At 50.3% G+C, this 20,423-nt stretch overlaps 2 protein-coding genes across 2 annotated transcripts in view; both read left to right on the forward strand.

The window, feature by feature from the left end:
• wbp11 (WW domain binding protein 11) overlaps window positions 1-2,603 on the forward strand; it is an 11,287-nt gene extending 8,684 nt beyond the window's left edge. The window contains exons 8-12 of the mRNA XM_084125643.1: window positions 295-492; window positions 740-850; window positions 944-1,216; window positions 1,333-1,518; window positions 1,909-2,603. Coding sequence (XP_083981769.1) covers window positions 295-492; window positions 740-850; window positions 944-1,216; window positions 1,333-1,518; window positions 1,909-2,474 — 1,334 coding nt within the window. The 3' untranslated portion in view covers window positions 2,475-2,603. The remainder of the gene's footprint in view (window positions 1-294; window positions 493-739; window positions 851-943; window positions 1,217-1,332; window positions 1,519-1,908) is intronic.
• A 694-nt stretch (window positions 2,604-3,297) lies between these two features.
• ddx47 (DEAD (Asp-Glu-Ala-Asp) box polypeptide 47) lies at window positions 3,298-19,008 on the forward strand. The gene is made up of 12 exons (XM_084116091.1): window positions 3,298-3,542; window positions 4,182-4,275; window positions 5,636-5,824; window positions 6,310-6,381; window positions 6,463-6,581; window positions 12,263-12,334; window positions 12,553-12,669; window positions 12,778-12,924; window positions 13,498-13,635; window positions 18,410-18,480; window positions 18,585-18,714; window positions 18,791-19,008. Exons 1-12 carry the CDS (start codon window positions 3,342-3,344, stop codon window positions 18,938-18,940), a joined length of 1,500 nt encoding a protein of 499 aa, XP_083972217.1. The 5' UTR covers window positions 3,298-3,341; the 3' UTR covers window positions 18,941-19,008.
• The last annotated feature ends 1,415 nt before the right edge of the window (window positions 19,009-20,423 follow it).

Consider the following 20,423-nt stretch of genomic DNA (forward strand, 5'->3'; position numbering starts at 1 on the left):
ACGCCAGATACACGCTACACACATGCTACACGCCAGATACACGCTACACACACGCCACACGCCAGATACACGCTACACACATGCTACACGCTACACACACGCTACACACATGCTACACGCCAGATACACGCTACACACACGCTACACGCTACACACACACTACACACATGATACACGCCAGGACCCCCGCCGCCACAGATCCTGCAGCTGTACGCCAGCACACGCCAGATTTGATCTGTTTTCCGTGTTGTGTGTGTGTGTTATTCCCCGCTCACGGTTGTGTGTTTATGTCAGAGGGCAGCGGTGGCTCCGACACTGAGATGATGGACACTGGAGCACGAAACTCTGACAGCGAGAGCGACACAGACGACGACAGCGACTCTCAGGATGACAGTGGCGGAGAGAGAGACAACACAGATGCTGGCGCGAGAGTGACAGCTGATCGCCACGACGACCGCGATGAGGAGCGAGACCGGGGCGAGAAACACACAGGTGACCTTCACTTACTGATATATGAGTACTGTACCTCCAAGGCCTTTGCCCTGACTGAGACAGAATCAGGGTACAGACATAAACTAAAAAAACTGGTACTTAGAATTAATATAATTAATTACTAAAGTGTCTTAATATGAGATATTAGAGTCTTTATATAGGCATCTTTACTTTTGACCGTTGGGATCAAACACATGATCTGACACTGATAAAGATATTGATGTTGCACTGTGTGTGTTTCCCTCAGGTCGCAGTGTGCGGTTCGCAGACATGCCTCCGCCCAAAGACAAGAGGAAGAGGAGGGTGGTGAAGACGAAGAGCATCACACCTCTGCAGGCCATGATGCTCCGGATGGCAGGTGTGTGTCGGTCAGCACTTGAGCTCGCTCTCACACAGACAGCAGTGGCTTACAGACGTGTGTGTGTGTGTGTGTGTGTGTGTGTGTGTTCAGGTCAGTCTGTCCCGGAGGAAGAGGAGGAGGAGGATGAAGAGGAGTACTCGGACTCTGAGGAGTCGGATGCTGAGGACCAGGTCTCTGCCGAAGCCGCTCAGTCATTGGTCAATCCCAGACTTCCTGCTCCATCGGCACCAATGGCAGCGCAGCAGCCTCCTCCACACATGCAGGCTCCACCAATCACAGGGCCTCCTCCTTTAGGACCGCCTCCTGCTCCTCCAATGAGGCCGCCAGGCCCGCCGTCCGGCCCACCTCCAGGCCCGCCTCCCGGTGCGTTACATCACTCATCATCATTATGCTAATGAGCAGCTCATTAACTCTGGAGTCCTTAATAAAGCACTGAATGTAGCAGCTAAAGTAATGTTAGTGAATGTGTTGTGATGCAGGCGCTCCCCCGTTCCTGAGGCCTCCTGGACTCCCCGGGTCCCTCAGGGGCCCGATGCCTCGCCTGCTGCCTCCAGGACCCCCCCCGGGCCGCCCCCCCGGCCCTCCCCCGGGCCCCCCACCGGGCCTGCCTCCAGGACCCCCGCCCAGAGGGCCCCCGCCCCGCCTGCCGCCTCCGGCCCCGCCAGGTGTGTGTGTGTGTGTGTGTGTGTGTACGGCGACTCACTCAACTCACCATGGCATACGATTCACGATACGATTCTCACGTTTGTTTGATGTTTTTACACATTAAGAATCAAGACAAATTATAAATGAAAAAGTGTTCTTTTTTAACTTATTCACATTGTTTTATAAAATTTTTATATATTTTTTGTAATAATGTCAAGTCACCTTTATTTATATAGCACTTTTTACAGTACAGAGTGTATCAGAGCAGCTTTACAGTGATAACAGGGAAATAAGGTTTCCAGAAGGGTTAGTGGAGCTTCTCACTGCTGATTATTAGTCTTCGGGAGGTCAGAATGCCCTAGCACATGATAATGGCCACACTGATGCTCTAATGTGTTGTTGGTTTGCAGGAATGCCTCCGCCCCCCCCTCCACCCCGCTCCGGCCCCCCCCGCATGGCCCCGCCCCTCTCGCTGTTCCCGCCTCCGCTCACTCCCAACGTGCTCAGCGCTCCGCCCAGCCTCCGCCAGAAGACTCCCTCGGCTCCGCCCCCCTCCGGCGACGCCCCCCAGAGCTCCGCCCCCCTCCCGCCTACCCCCAGAGGCTCCGCCCTGCAGATGCCGCCACCCCCCGGCACCTCCGCCCATCCGCTCGCCCCCACCATCGAGAAGCGGGCCACGGTCGCGGGCGGCTCCGGTCCGGCCTCCGCTCAGCCGGGGGGCGCCACCATCTCCGCCAAGCCCCAGATCATCAACCCCAAGACGGAGGTGACGCGCTTCGTGCCCACGGCGCTCCGCGTGCGCAGGGACCGGGCTGGCGGGGCCGGAGGGCCGGAGAGAGCCAGCCGGAGGGAGGAGGAGCCCCGACACCAGGCCGCCGCCCACCCGAGCCAGCCGGACCGGCCCGCGCCGCCCAGCATGAAGACCAAGGACCAGATGTACGAGGCCTTCATGCGGGAGATGGAGGGCCTGCTCTAGCTACTCTCGCTAGCGGCTACATGTCCGCGCGCTGTGGCGCTCGCTTTAGAAGCTCTTTTGTACCTTTTCTCTCAGCAGCGTCACGTGATTGTGTTTTATCTGTAAACATGAATAAAAATGTCAAACCCCTGCCGAGTCACTTTGTAATGATGTGGGTAAACCAGGGCTTTCCGCAGCGTGTTCATCACCACCTGAGCTGGGTTAGCGCCGCTCACGACTGACGGCGGAGCTGAGTCTGCGTTCAGGAGATCGGGTTCCTGAGGAGCTACTGAGGCTGGAGTTCAGACGCCGGCTCGACATTAGAGTCTGAGTATAGAGTAACTCGCCAAGAAAACAGTATTCTGCTTAACTGTACATACATTAGTGTCTGAACTTAAAACTTGACATCTTCACCCTTTATTCAAATACTATTAATGTGTTGAAAGATTTTGTGTAAAGCATATTGTGTTGGGAAAATGTATTTACTTTTTGAACAATTCTTCTTAAAAACGTTTCCTTATAATTTGGTTGAAATAAATTAAACTTATGTGAGCTTTGCTTGTCACATTGGGATAAATACAAATGCTATTTTTAAGTCATTGCCGAAAGATGATGAAATATGACGTATATCTACATTAAATTGTAATGGTGTTCGGTTTGAATAGAACTCAAGTACAGATTCCCATAAAAGTTTCTCATTTAGGGTTTGTGTCATTTATTGAAGTAATTTCCATTTAATTCATAGCAGCTAATCGAAAAACACAGTGGTGTTAAAATCCAGTCCTGCTGTTCTTTCACACACACACACTCGCGCTGTTTGCGCGATCCCCTCCGTCACTTCCGCTCGAGGGCGGAGCTTCAGCAACATGTGGGTAACGCGCCGCAAACATGGCGGATCCTAGAGAAGCGTCTTCAGATGAAGAGAAGAAACACACACGCAGAGCCGAAGACACACACACCGAAGACGTGGAGCCGAGCGAAGACACACACACCGAAGACATGGAGCCGAGCGAAGACACACACACCGAAGACGTGGAGCCGAGCGAAGACACACACACTGAAGAGACACACAAGAGCTTCAGAGACCTGGTGAGACGCGCACACAGCCAGTCTTCATCACACGCGGTTATTATTATAAACATGGGCTGTTTACTTTAGTGCCCATTAGGGTTAGTGATGCGAAACTGATCTTTCTGACCCAGAGAGGCTTTGAACGCTGATATTGTGCTGGTTTCACGAAACTCTGGTGCGCGTTCACAGCCTGCTGGTCAAACACGAGAAGCGCGCGCACGTCAGTCCGATAATACTGTGATGTTGTGTAATATTTCACTTAATTAATTACACTTAATAGTCAGGTTATTATATACACAGTGTGCGGTTTCTGTGTACATTATACTTGTGTATATTGGCTAATAGTTACATATTTCTATAATAATTATGTTTCACAACTTCTTATCAGTCACAGTAAGCCGATATACAATTATATTATATAATATAATTGTATATCGGCTTACTGTGACTGATAAGAAGTTGTGAAACGTGTGAACACACACACACACACAGGTATATGAACACACTGAGCGTGTTGGTGCTGTTTCAGGGTGTCACTGAGGTTCTGTGTGAAGCCTGGGTTAGTTACACACACACACACACACACACACACACACACACACACACACACACACACACAGGTATATGAACACACTGAGTGTGTTTGTGCTGTTTCAGGGTGTCACTGAGGTTCTGTGTGAAGCCTGTGATCAGCTGGGCTGGAAGAAACCCACCAAGATCCAGATCGAGGCCATTCCTGTGGCTCTGGAGGGTGAGCAGACACACACACACACACACACACACTCACACACACTCTCTTACATACACACGCACTCACTCACTCACATACAAACACACACGCACTCACACACAAACACACTGATACACTTACACACACACTCTCTCACACACACAATATCTTACAAACACACTCACACTCACTCACACACTGATACACTCTCTCTCTCTCTCTCTCTCTCTCTCTCTAACACGTGTGTGTGAGCAGGTCGTGATGTGATCGGCCTGGCGGAGACTCTCTCTCTCTCTCTCTCTCTCTCTCTCTAACACGTGTGTGTGTGTGTTTGTGTGTGTGTGTGTGTTTGTGTGTGTGTTTGTGTGTGTGTTTGTGTGTGTGTGTGTGTGTGTGTGAGCAGGTTGTGATGTGATCGGCCTGGCGGAGACTCTCTCTCTCTCTCTCCCTCTCTCTCTAACGTGTGTGTGTGTGTGTGTGTGTGTGTGTGTGTGAGCAGGTCGTGATGTGATCGGTCTGGCGGAGACTCTCTCTCTCTCTCTCTCTCTCTAACACGTGTGTGTGTGTGTGTTTGTGTGTGTGTTTGTGTGTGTGTTTGTGTGTGTGTGTGTGAGCAGGTTGTGATGTGATTGGCCTGGCGGAGACTCTCTCTCTCTCTCTCCCTCTCTCTCTCTAACGTGTTTGTGTGTGTGTTTGTGTGTGTGTTTGTGTGTGTGTGTGTGTTTGTGTGTGTGTTTGTGTGTGTGTGTGAGCAGGTTGTGATGTGATTGGCCTGGCGGAGACTCTCTCTCTCTCTCTCCCTCTCTCTCTCTAACGTGTGTGTGTGTGTGTGTGTGTGTGAGCAGGTCGTGATGTGATCGGTCTGGCGGAGACTCTCTCTCTCTCTCTCTCTCTCTCTCTCTCTAACACGTGTGTGTGTGTGTGTGTGTGTGTGTGAGCAGGTCGTGATGTGATCGGTCTGGCGGAGACTCTCTCTCTCTCTCTCTCTCTCTAACACGTGTGTGTGTGTGTGTTTGTGTGTGTGTTTGTGTGTGTGTTTGTGTGTGTGTGTGTGAGCAGGTTGTGATGTGATTGGCCTGGCGGAGACTCTCTCTCTCTCTCTCCCTCTCTCTCTCTAACGTGTTTGTGTGTGTGTTTGTGTGTGTGTTTGTGTGTGTGTGTGTGTTTGTGTGTGTGTTTGTGTGTGTGTGTGAGCAGGTTGTGATGTGATTGGCCTGGCGGAGACTCTCTCTCTCTCTCTCCCTCTCTCTCTCTAACGTGTGTGTGTGTGTGTGTGTGTGTGAGCAGGTCGTGATGTGATCGGTCTGGCGGAGACTCTCTCTCTCTCTCTCTCTCTTTCTCTCTCTAACACGTGTGTGTGTGTGTGTGTGTGTGTGAGCAGGTCGTGATGTGATCGGTCTGGCGGAGACGGGTTCGGGGAAGACGGGGGCGTTTGCTCTGCCGATCCTCCAGTCTCTGCTGGCGTCTGCTCAGCGCCTGCACTCGCTCGTCCTCACGCCCACCCGAGAGCTGGCCTTCCAGATCGCAGAGCAGTTCGACGCGCTCGGCTCCAGCATCGGCGTCAAGACCGGTACGCCTTCCCAGCATGCACTCGCTCAGCACACCCTTCCCAGCATGCACTCGCTCAGCATACCCTTCCCAGCATGCCCTCGCTCAGCACACCCTTCCCAGCATGCACTCGCTCAGCATACCCTTCCCAGCATGCCCTCGCTCAGCACACCCTTCCCAGCATGCACTCGCTCAGCGCACCCTTCCCAGCATGCACTCGCTCAGCGCACCCTTCCCAGCATGCCCTCGCTCAGCGCACCCTTCCCAGCATGCACTCGCTCAGCATACCCTTCCCAGCATGCCCTCGCTCAGCACACCCTTCCCAGCATGCACTCGCTCAGCGCACCCTTCCCAGCATGCACTCGCTCAGCGCACCCTTCCCAGCATGCACTTACTGTTAAATGCCTGTCCATAATAGCGCTGCATGTGTGGTCAGGTCATGTGACGCAGTAAGTGCTGTGAACGCACTCTCATCAGTGTGTGTGTGTGTGTGTGTGTGTGTTTCAGCGGTTGTCGTCGGAGGGATCGATATGATGTCTCAGGCTCTGGTTCTGGCCAAGAAGCCGCACGTGGTCATCGGTAAGAGCTTATGAGCGCGTGATGTTCAGACCGATGTGTGGCCTGTTGAATCATGGGTAATAATCCTGCTCTGACTCGCAGCGACTCCGGGCCGCTTGATCGATCACCTGGAGAACACCAAAGGCTTCAACCTGAGAGCGCTCAAATACCTGGTGATGGACGAGGCCGACCGCATTCTCAACATGGACTTTGAGTCTGAGGTACACACACACACTCACTCACAGAACAACACACTCACTCACAGAACGACACACACTCACTCACAGAACAACACACTCACTCACAGAACAACACACTCACTCACAGAACGACACACACTCACTCACAGAACGACACACACTCACTCACAGAACAACACACTCACTCACAGAACAACACACTCACTCACAGAACGACACACTCACTCACAGAACAACACACTCACTCACAGAACAACACACTCACTCACAGAACGACACACTCACTCACAGAACAACACACTCACTCACAGAACAACACACTCACTCACAGAACGACACACACTCACTCACAGAACGACACACACTCACTCACAGAACAACACACTCACTCACAGAACAACACACTCACTCACAGAACAACACACACTCACTCACAGAACAACACACTCACTCACAGAACAACACACTCACTCACAGAACGACACACTCACTCACAGAACGACACACTCACTCACAGAACAACACACACTCACAGAACAACACACTCACTCACAGAACAACACACTCACTCACAGAACAACACACTCACTCACAGAACAACACACACTCACAGAACAACACACTCACTCACAGAACAACACACTCACTCACAGAACGACACACTCACTCACAGAACAACACACTCACTCACAGAACGACACACTCACTCACAGAACGACACACTCACTCACAGAACAACACACTCACTCACAGAACAACACACTCACTCACAGAACGACACACACTCACTCACAGAACGACACACACTCACTCACAGAACGACACACTCACTCACAGAACGACACACTCACTCACAGAACGACACACTCACTCACAGAACAACACACTCACTCACAGAACAACACACTCACTCACAGAACGACACACACTCACTCACAGAACGACACACTCACTCACAGAACAACACACTCACTCACAGAACGACACACTCACTCACAGAACAACACACTCACTCACAGAACAACACACTCACTCACAGAACGACACACACTCACTCACAGAACGACACACACTCACTCACAGAACAACACACTCACTCACAGAACAACACACTCACTCACAGAACAACACACACTCACTCACAGAACGACACACTCACTCACAGAACAACACACACTCACAGAACAACACACTCACTCACAGAACAACACACTCACTCACAGAACAACACACTCACTCACAGAACAACACACACTCACAGAACAACACACTCACTCACAGAACAACACACTCACTCACAGAACGACACACTCACTCACAGAACGACACACTCACTCACAGAACGACACACTCACTCACAGAACAACACACTCACTCACAGAACGACACACACTCACTCACAGAACAACACACTCACTCACAGAACAACACACTCACTCACAGAACAACACACACTCACTCACAGAACAACACACTCACTCACAGAACAACACACTCACTCACAGAACGACACACTCACTCACAGAACGACACACTCACTCACAGAACAACACACACTCACAGAACAACACACTCACTCACAGAACAACACACTCACTCACAGAACAACACACACTCACAGAACAACACACTCACTCACAGAACAACACACTCACTCACAGAACGACACACTCACTCACAGAACAACACACTCACTCACAGAACAACACACTCACTCACAGAACGACACACTCACTCACAGAACGACACACTCACTCACAGAACAACACACTCACTCACAGAACAACACACTCACTCACAGAACGACACACACTCACTCACAGAACGACACACTCACTCACAGAACGACACACTCACTCACAGAACAACACACTCACTCACAGAACGACACACACTCACTCACAGAACAACACACTCACTCACAGAACAACACACACTCACACACATACCGCTATATATATATATATATATAATTATAACCCCCATTGCAAACCAGGTTTATTGGCAAAATGTACAGACTTTCAGCTGTTTGCAATGAACCAATCAAGCAAAAGTAAGTGAAACAGCTCAACACAACTAATGTTTCAAGTGGTTTCCCCAAATTGAACTGAAAATGCAGCTTTTAATGACTTCTGCAGTCTCAGAATCACTCACCCCCTGGACAGACTCCCTCAGACCAGCCCAGATCTGCAGAACAGGGGTCGTCTCACTCATCAAGGGCTTCATTAGCCCAGATCTGCAGAACAGGGGTCGTCTCGCTCATCAAGGGCTTCATTAGCCCAGATCTGCAGAACAGGGGTCGTCTCGCTCATCAAGGGCTTCATTAGCACAGATCTGCAGAACAGGGGTCGTCTCGCTCATCAAGGGCTTCATTAGCGGCAGCAGGCGTGCTAGAGCTAGAACACATGACACATCTGAACTGGCCAGGGTTGTGTTTGACTGCATGTCAGAAGAATGGCAAATAAGTGAAGAGAAGATTTCATCGCCCGTCGAAAACGAGGAACAGGATACAGAAAGATAGCGAAGGCACTAAATGTTCCTCGAGACACTGCTGGAAGTGGTGGAACAGTGATAACTCTCCCTGTACAGTTCAGAAAACTCTCGAGCGACTGCAGAAGACCCACAGCAGGACTGGGTGGCCACAGGCTCTGAGCTTTCAGATGCACAGTAAAGCTCGTACTAAACGCATGCCAGAACTCCAGGACTACACCACCACTGACTCAAAGACTACACCACCACTGACTCAAAGACTACACCACCACTGACCCAAAGACTACACCACCACTGACCCAAAGACTACACCACCACTGACCCAAAGACTACACCACCACTGACCCCAAGACTACACCACCACTGACCCAAAGACTACACCACCACTGACCCCAAGACTACACCACCACTGACTCAAAGACTACACCACCACTGACCCAAAGACTACACCACCACTGACCCAAAGACTACACCACCACTGACCCAAAGACTACACCACCACTGACCCCAAGACTACACCACCACTGACCCAAAGACTACACCACCACTGACCCAAAGACTACACCACCACTGACCCCAAGACTACACCACCACTGACCCAAAGACTACACCACCACTGACTCAAAGACTACACCACCACTGACCCAAAGACTACACCACCACTGACCCAAAGACTACACCACCACTGACTCAAAGACTACACCACCACTGACCCAAAGACTACACCACCACTGACCCAAAGACTACACCACCACTGACCCAAAGACTACACCACCACTGACTCAAAGACTACACCACCACTGACCCAAAGACTACACCACCACTGACCCAAAGACTACACCACCACTGACCCAAAGACTACACCACCACTGACCCCAAGACTACACCACCACTGACCCAAAGACTACACCACCACTGACCCCAAGACTACACCACCACTGACCCCAAGACTACACCACCACTGACCCCAAGACTACACCACCACTGACCCAAAGACTACACCACCACTGACTCAAAGACTACACCACCACTGACCCAAAGACTACACCACCACTGACCCAAAGACTACACCACCACTGACCCAAAGACTACACCACCACTGACCCAAAGACTACACCACCACTGACCCAAAGACTACACCACCACTGACCCCAAGACTACACCACCACTGACCCAAAGACTACACCACCACTGACCCAAAGACTACACCACCACTGACCCAAAGACTACACCACCACTGACCCAAAGACTACACCACCACTGACCCAAAGACCCAAAGACTACACCACCACAGACCCAAAGACTACACCACCACTGACCCAAAGACTGCACCACCACTGACCCCAAGACTGCACCACCACTGACCCCAAGACTACACCACCACTGACCCCAAGACTACACCCCTACTGACCCCAAGACTACACCACCACTGACCCCAAGACTACACCACCACTGACCCCAAGACTACACCCCTACTGACCCCAAGACTACACCCCTACTGACCCCAAGACTACACCACCACTGACCCAAAGACTACACCACCACTGACCCCAAGACTACACCACCACTGACCCCAAGACTACACCACCACTGACCCCAAGACTACACCACCACTGACCCCAAGACTACACCACCACTGACCCCAAGACTACACCACCACTGACCCCAAGACTACACCCCCACTGACCCCAAGACTACACCCCCACTGACCCCAAGACTACACCCCCACTGACCCACTGACCCCAAGACTACACCACCACTGACCCCAAGACTACACCACCACTGACCCCAAGACTGCACCACCACTGACCCCAAGACTGCACCACCACTGACCCCAAGACTGCACCACCACTGACCCCAAGACTACACCACCACTGACCCCAAGACTACACCCCTACTGACCCCAAGACTACACCCCTACTGACCCCAAGACTACACCACCACTGACCCCAAGACTACACCACCACTGACCCCAAGACTACACCACCACTGACCCCAAGACTACACCCCTACTGACCCCAAGACTACACCACCACTGACCCCAAGACTACACCCCTACTGACCCCAAGACTACACCACCACTGACCCCAAGACTACACCCCTACTGACCCCAAGACTACACCACCACTGACCCCAAGACTACACCCCTACTGACCCCAAGACTACACCACCACTGACCCCAAGACTACACCACCACTGACCCCAAGACTACACCACCACTGACCCCAAGACTACACCCCTACTGACCCCAAGACTACACCACCACTGACCCCAAGACTACACCCCTACTGACCCCAAGACTACACCACCACTGACCCCAAGACTACACCACCACTGACCCCAAGACTACACCACCACTGACCCCAAGACTACACCACTACTGACCCCAAGACTACACCACTACTGACCCCAAGACTACACCACCACTGACCCCAAGACTACACCCCTACTGACCCCAAGACTACACCACCACTGACCCCAAGACTACACCCCTACTGACCCCAAGACTACACCCCTACTGACCCCAAGACTACACCCCTACTGACCCCAAGACTACACCACCACTGACCCCAAGACTACACCCCTACTGACCCCAAGACCCCAAGACTACACCACCACTGACCCCAAGACTACACCACTACTGACCCCAAGACTACACCACTACTGACCCCAAGACTACACCACCACTGACCCCAAGACTACACCACCACTGACCCCAAGACTACACCCCTACTGACCCCAAGACTACACCCCTACTGACCCCAAGACCCCAAGACTACACCACCACTGACCCCAAGACTACACCACTACTGACCCCAAGACTACACTAAGAGCTAAAGAGGATCTACTAAGAGCTAAAGAGGATCTACTAAGAGCTAAAGAGGATCTACTAAGAGCTAAAGAGGATCTACTAAGAGCTAAAGAGGATCTACTAAGAGCTGAAGGTGCTTGCCATGAAGGGGGCAACTTTTAGAGACTGCAGAAGTCATTAAGTTGCATTTCCAGTTGAATTTGTGGAAACCACTCGAAACATCTGTTGTGTTGAGCTATTTCACTTACTTTTGCTTGATTTGTTCATTGCAAACACCTGAAAGTCTGTTAATTTTGCCAATAAACCTGATTTGCAATGGGGATGAATAATTTTGATCACAGCTGTACGTAGAGCTCAATGATATGATGACAGAAGCTGAGCTCAGGTGTTTGTGTCTCAGGTGGATAAAGTCCTGAAGGTCATTCCGCGCGACAGACGCACATTCCTGTTTTCAGCCACCATGACTAAAAAGGTAAAAGCCTGCATGTGTGTGAAGTGTGTGATGCGGACGAGCGACTGTTGATGTGCTCTGGTCTCACTGGTTTCAGTCTGTTGATGTGCTCTGGTCTCGTCTCACTGGTTTCAGTCTGTTTATGTGCTCTGGTCTCGCTGGTTTCAGTCTGTTGATGTGCTCTGGTCTCGTCTCACTGGTTTCAGTCTGTTGATGTGCTCTGGTCTCACTGGTTTCAGGTGCAGAAGCTTCAGCGAGCTGCTCTACGGGACCCCGTCAAGTGCAGCGTTTCCACCAAATACGCCACCGTCGACAAACTGCAGCAGTACTACATATTCATCCCATCAAAGTACAAGGTTCCTTCAGCTCCTCCGTCCTTCTGTTGTCACTCTCCTCAGACGTGTGTATCAGACGTGTTTCAGCCCTCATGAACGCTCATGTGTGAGTCTGTGTGTGTGTGTTAGGACTGTTATCTGGTCTCTATCCTCAATGAACTGGCCGGAAACTCCTTCATGGTTTTCTGCGGCACGTGTAATAATGCCCAGCGTGTGGCGCTGCTGCTCAGGAACCTGGGAATCACTGCCATCCCACTGCACGGTCAGATGAGTCAGGTACTCACACACTCTCACTTTCACTCTCTCACACACACACACACACACGGCCATTCCACTGCACGGTCAGATGAGTCAGGTACTCACACACTCTCTCTCTTTCTCTCTCACACACACACACACACACACACACACACACACACACACACACACACACACACACGGCCATCCCACTGCATGGTCAGATGAGTCAGGTACTCACACACTCTCACTTTCACTCTCTCACACACTCTCTCACACACACACACACACACACACACACACGGCCATTCCACTGCACGGTCAGATGAGTCAGGTACTCACACACTCTCACTCTCTCACACACTCTCTCACACACTCTCTCACACACACACACACACACACACACACGGCCATCCCACTGCACGGTCAGATGAGTCAGGTACTCAAACACTCTCTCGCACACACACACACACACACACGGCCATTCCACTGCATGGTCAGATGAGTCAGATACTCACACACAGACACACTCTCTTTCACTCACACCGCGTGTGTGTTGCGTCTCCAGTGTTTCTGTGTGTCATGGACTGACGTGTGTGTCTCCTCCTTCAGAACAAGCGTCTCGGCGCACTCAACAAGTTCAAGTCCAAGTCCCGCTCGGTGCTGCTGGCCACTGATGTGGCGTCCCGCGGGCTGGACATTCCTCACGTCGACTGCGTCATCAACTTCGACATTCCCACACACTCCAAGGTACACGAGCACCTTCTACATTCCCACACACTCCAAGGTACACGAGCACCTTCGACATTCCCACACACTCCAAGGTACACGAGCACCTTCGACATTCCCACACACTCCAAGGTACACGAGCAACTACTACATCCCCACACACTCCAAGGTACACGAGCAACTTCTACATCCCCACACACTCCAAGGTACACGAGCACCTTTCGACATTCCCACACACTCCAAGGTACACGAGCACCTTTCGACATTCCCACACACTTTGCAAGGTACACGAGCACCTTCGACATCCCCACACACTCCAAGGTACCCGAGCACCTTCGACATTCCCACACACTCCAAGGTACACGAGCACCTTCGACATCCCCACACACTCCAAGGTACCCGAGCACCTTCGACATTCCCACACACTCCAAGGTACACGAGCACCTTCGACATCCCCACACACTCCAAGGTACACGAGCACCTTCGACATTCCCACACACTCCAAGGTACACGAGCACCTTCGACATTCCCACACACTCCAAGGTACACGAGCACCTTCGACATCCCCACACACTCCAAGGTACACGAGCACCTTCGACATTCCCACACACTCCAAGGTACACGAGCACCTTTCGACATTCCCACACACTTTGCAAGGTACACGAGCACCTTCGACATCCCCACACACTCCAAGGTACACGAGCACCTTCGACATCCCCACACACTCCAAGGTACCCGAGCACCTTCGACATTCCCACACACTCCAAGGTACACGAGCACCTTCGACATCCCCACACACTCCAAGGTACCCGAGCACCTTCGACATTCCCACACACTCCAAGGTACACGAGCACCTTCGTCATCCCCACACACTCCAAGGTACACGAGCACCTTCGACATCCCCACACACTCCAAGGTACACGAGCACCTTCGACATTCCCACACACTCCAAGGTACACGAGCACCTTTCGACATTCCCACACACTTTGCAGGGTACACGAGCACCTTCGACATCCCCACACACTCCAAGGTACACGAGCACCTTCGACATCCCCACACACTCCAAGGTACACGAGCACCTTCGACATTCCCACACACTCCAAGGTACACGAGCACCTTCGACATTCCCACACACTCCAAGGTACACGAGCAACTTCGACATTCCCACACACTCCAAGGTACACGAGCACCTTCGACATTCCCACACACTCAAAGGTACACGAGCACCTTCGACATCCCCACACACTCCAAGGTACACGAGCACCTTCGACATTCCCACACACTCCAAGGTACACGAGCACCTTCGACATTCCCACACACTCCAAGGTACACGAGCACCTTCGACATTCCCACACACTCCAAGGTACACGAGCAACTTCGACATTCCCACACACTCCAAGGTACACGAGCACCTTCGACATTCCCACACACTCCAAGGTACACGAGCACCTTCGACATTCCCACACACTCCAAGGTACACGAGCACCTTCGACATTCCCACACACTCCAAGGTACACGAGCACCTTCGACATTCCCACACACTCCAAGGTACACGAGCAACTTCGACATCCCCACACACTCCAAGGTACACGAGCACCTTCGACATTCCCACACACTCCAAGGTACACGAGCACCTTCGACATTCCCACACACTCCAAGGTACACGAGCACCTTCGACATCCCCACACACTCCAAGGTACACGAGCAACTTCGACATTCCCACACACTCCAAGGTACACGAGCACCTTCGACATTCCCACACACTCCAAGGTACACGAGCACCTTCGACATTCCCACACACTCCAAGGTACACGAGCAACTTCGACATTCCCACACACTCCAAGGTACACGAGCACCTTCGACATTCCCACACACTCCAAGGTACACGAGCACCTTCGACATTCCCACACACTCCAAGGTACACGAGCAACTTCGACATTCCCACACACTCCAAGGTACACGAGCACCTTCGACATTCCCACACACTCCAAGGTACACGAGCACCTTCGACATCCCCACACACTCCAAGGTACACGAGCAACTTCGACATCCCCACACACTCCAAGGTACACGAGCAACTTCTACATCCCCACACACTCCAAGGTACACGAGCACCTTCGACATTCCCACACACTCCAAGGTACACGAGCACCTTCGACATTCCCACACACTCCAAGGTACACGAGCACCTTCGACATTCCCACACACTCCAAGGTACACGAGCAACTTCGACATCCCCACACACTCCAAGGTACCTGAGCACCTTCGACATCCCCACACACTCCAAGGTACACGAGCACCTTCGACATTCCCACACACTCCAAGGTACACGAGCAACTTCGACATTCCCACACACTCCAAGGTACCCGAGCACCTTCGACATCCCCACACACTCCAAGGTACACGAGCAACTTCGACATTCCCACACACTCCAAGGTACACGAGCAACTTCGACATCCCCACACACTCCAAGGTACACGAGCACCTTCGACATTCCCACACACTCCAAGGTACACGAGCACCTTCGACATTCCCACACACTCCAAGGTACACGAGCACCTTCGACATTCCCACACTCCAAGGTACACGAGCAACTTCGACATCCCCACACACTCCAAGGTACACGAGCACCTTCGACATTCCCACACACTCCAAGGTACACGAGCACCTTCGACATTCCCACACACTCCAAGGTACACGAGCACCTTCGACATTCCCACACACTCCAAGGTACACGAGCAACTTCTACATTCACACACACTCCAAGGTACACGAGTAACTTCTACATCCCCACACACTCCAAGGTACACGAGCACCTTCGACATTCCCACACACTCCAAGGTACACGAGCAACTTCTACATCCCCACACACTCCCAGCTAGAAGAGCTGTGATAGCAAGCATGGCTGCCTGACGGGGCTGGAGTTAAACCTGTTAGAGTAGCATGTGCTATTATAAATATGCCTGAGTGAAACCGTGAAAGCGGGCAGGACATGGATTGTGATGCTTTGCTCAGAATCTAGCCTCGTTACTCTGAATAATGCCTAATGAAGTAGTTTATAAGCACAGCGCTGCTTTGTTTACAAAGGTAACCACTGTATTTCTGCTGTTCCTACTGTCAGAGTTTGAAACTACTTTGTCAGCGCGTTTGTTCAGACAAATGTGAAGAGCGACCAGTGTTTTTACACAACTGAAGGGCCTCACACTGAGTGTGAATGTAGAGCTGTTCACACCAGGCGCAATCAATCGCGGCGTCACAAAGACAGTTTTTTTATTTTCGACCAGTGTGTTGGTTTTTTCTTTTCTTTTTTTTATCTTCCCGATGTTGGAACGGGCCAATTAGATTGAAGACTTAATTTGCGTCTATCGTGTCTAGTTGGAGGCTTGAACATTTTGAATCCCCTCGCGCATCTAAAGCGAGCGTTTGAAGCGAAATAGACGCACATTCGAGGTGAAATTCTTCTCGTGGGAGGGGCAGGTGCTAGGCGGTTTTCTGTTTGCAAGATGGCTGATGTTGATCGAGCATTCATCGAGAGAGTCACCGCTCTGTATTTGCTCTGGAGAGCAGAACAACGGCGTAGCGTCGCCGTACTTGAGTCCACCAGACCCTCCGGAGGCGTACCCAGTTTGGGGAGTTTCAGCACTGGCTCCAGGAGCTGCGCCGGGATGACGGCCGCTCTCAGCGGTGCCTCCGCCTGTCCCATGCCCAGTTTGAGGACTTGTTGTCCTGCATCGGAGTGAGGATCACCCACCCCCTGTCCCACCTAATCTGTCATTTATTTTTGTTTCGATGATAAATGGAGCCAGCCTCCAAAAGTAATTAACCTGTACTGTGATTTGTTCTTTTTTTTTCTCATACAACACTGCCCAGACACGAACACTGTTCTTATTCACTAAAGTATAATTATGTTTCATATAATCTACATTTAGATATGGAATAAATATTGAAATCAAGTTATGATGTGATAAAAGATTTGCTTTGTTGTGCATTAGAACCACACCAGGCATTTAGTCATATTACAAAATAATTTGAGGCCAAACATAAAATAACATTATAAACTGAAAAGCGGGCCTGCCCCTGTTTACCCCGTCACTTCACCCCGTGACCGCAGCAAGCAGGCTCCTGATTGGTTAACGCGGTGCGAACAGAAGCCAAAGTTCTGATTTTTCTACTCCGGGTTCAGGCGCAAATTCAAACGCGTGAATGCACAAAAAGCACCAAATAAAATCACTCCCGGAAGACGCTCAATTTGCCTCTTTCATGCGAATGAGGCGAAATTGTGCCGCATTAAATGCATCCATCGCGCCGCAGGACCTCCAGACGCGCGTCTTTACATTGGCGTAACATGGAAATCACTCGCTCCAGACGCTCAATTTGCGTTCGGTGTGAACGCAGCATAATGATGTTGCTCATATCAGTTTGACTCTAGATGGTCGTTTGAACGTTGATAACGTCACATGTGGAAAACAGAAGCTCGAATGAGCCTGACATGAGATTCTGTAAAATATCGAGAGTTTCAGAGATGAGAGAATATATTACACACACACACACACACACAGGTTTGAACTTTGACTGTCAATCATCTGATGCTTAATCAATAATAATAATAATAATAATAATAATAATAAAACTCTGTTTTAGTGATTAATGGCTGTTTGTGTGTTGCTTATTTGATGGAAGAATACTGGAGTCAGATGCTGTTGTTAATTTGAACTGATATTTGATTTACTTGATTAAAACCCTTTGAGGAAGTGTTGGCCTGTGTGTTTGCTAGCGCTAGCTGTGTTCTCCGCAGGACTACATCCACCGCGTGGGCCGCACGGCGAGAGCAGGGAGATCTGGGAAATCCATCACCTTCGTCACACAGTCAGTCACTCCTCCCTTCCTCAGTCGTTCAGTGATTCTGCTGTCTGGCTCAAGCCTTAGAATCTGCGTTCTGACGCTCTGTGTGTGTGTGTGTGTGTGTGCAGGTATGACGTGGAGCTGTTCCAGCGCATCGAGACGCTGATCGGGAAGAAGCTGCCCGCCTTCCCCACACAGGAAGAGGAAGTGATGATGCTGGTGGAGCGAGTGAGCGAGGCTCAGCGATTCGCACGCATCGTACGTCCTCCTGCCATGTGATCAGGTACTGCGGTGTGACGGAGTGTGTGTGTGACGGCTGTGTTTCCTCTGGCAGGAGATGAAGGAGAGCAGCGAGAAGAGGAAGCGGCCCCGGGCGGCCGAGGAAGAGGACGGCGAGCAGTCGAGCGGCGTGAGGAAGATGGTCAAGGGCGGCTCCTTCAGAGGGACGCGAGGCGGCGGCGGCGGCTTCAAGAGAGGAAGATGAAGAGCAGGCTGACGTCTGTAGTTCTCTCTGTCTATCTAATAAATGCTGCATTCTCTTCTCCATCTTGAGTGAACTGTCCCTTTAAGATAATATAAACATGTGCATTATGAATTTCTTTGAAGCCGCGTCCCCTTTTGGCAGAGAACAGACCACAGCGTTACTTCTTTTAGAGGCGTTCCTCAAGGGCGAGTCGGACTTGTGTTTTTGGCGGTTCGGACTCGGCGAGGGAACCCTGGAGTCCGGAGACTCAGCGCACAGAACAACAGCTCTCGGTTACTCGCCTCGATAGGAGTCGACTGGAACAGACTATGATTGCTGTTGCAGTTGTGCTTTATAAGGAGCGGATCCGTCAGGAAGAGACAGCGGAGGACGGACGGGAGACGTGCCTCATTAGCATGTGTCTCCAGCTTTTATCTAACCCTTATGCTTTTCTCATCACTTGCCCATGTGTTTATAAATGTGACTGGACAGTTTACTTGCTATACCTCTAAATAAAAAGTTTAGGTATTTTTAGGTGTTCTTTTTGGCGTAAGCTGTAGTAAGTGGTGCTTTTAATTGGTCCTGGTTATACAGAGAAGTGTTTCACTCATATAATGCACCTGAAGAACAGGTAAGTTTCTGGTAATGAAACATCCAGAGGTTTTTATTTATCTAATATATTGCGGTGAACAGTGCATGCAATGTGTACATTAGCCGAGCTCTAGCGTGAATGATCTGATGTAACATAAACATTGGTGAAACAAATCTTTCCTCAGAGTAGTGAGAACAACAGATGATCTGCATTAAGACATAGTTACAAAAAAGGAAAAAAAAGTCGGCACACCACGGCTCCGAAAATGCAATAATAGACTCACACACCGGTGGTAACCTTTAGATCACGCAGGCTCTTCGTCAAGAGTTAAACACACCATGCCTTTATACTCACAGCTATAGAGAAGAACAAATGAAAAAGCAAAGGAAAAAATACAAAAGTAATGCATATTAAATGTGAGAATCAAAGTAAACATAAAAATTACGGTAACACTTTACAATAAGGTTCATTAGTTAACTACATTAGTTAACATTAACTAATAATGAACTGCACTTATACAGCATTTGTTCATCTTTGTTAATGTAAATTTCAACATTTACTAATACTTTATTAAAATCTTGTTAACATTAGTTAATTCACTGTGAACTAACATGAACAATGAACAGCTTTATTTGTATTAACTAACATTAACAAAGATTAACAAAAACAGTAGTTAATGTATTGCTCATTGTTAGTTAGTTTACTAATGTTTAATAAATGAACCTTATTGTAAAGTGTTACCAAAATTACTATCCAGTTAAATAATGATACCTGCATAAACCAAAATAACAAAAGCAAGAGATAAAAAAAGAAAAATGAACAAATCTTAAAGAAACGGACGAATATCTATTCTTCATTTAATCCCCTAGGTGCTATAGACCCTAACGTGTAAATCCAGAAGGGTTCGCGTTT

This window comes from Abramis brama (assembly GCF_963993115.1).
Source record: "Abramis brama genome assembly, chromosome: 1".
Classification (NCBI taxonomy): domain Eukaryota; kingdom Metazoa; phylum Chordata; class Actinopteri; order Cypriniformes; family Leuciscidae; genus Abramis; species Abramis brama.

Coding starts and splice junctions, on each gene's coding strand:
- ddx47 (XM_084116091.1), top strand. CDS start 3,342: ATGGCGGATCCTAGAGAAGCGTCTTCAGATGAAGAGAAGAAACACACA. Junction 3,543..4,181: donor ACAAGAGCTTCAGAGACCTG/GTGAGACGCGCA, acceptor GTGCTGTTTCAG/GGTGTCACTGAGGTTCTGTG. Junction 12,670..12,777: donor TCATCCCATCAAAGTACAAG/GTTCCTTCAGCT, acceptor TGTGTGTGTTAG/GACTGTTATCTGGTCTCTAT.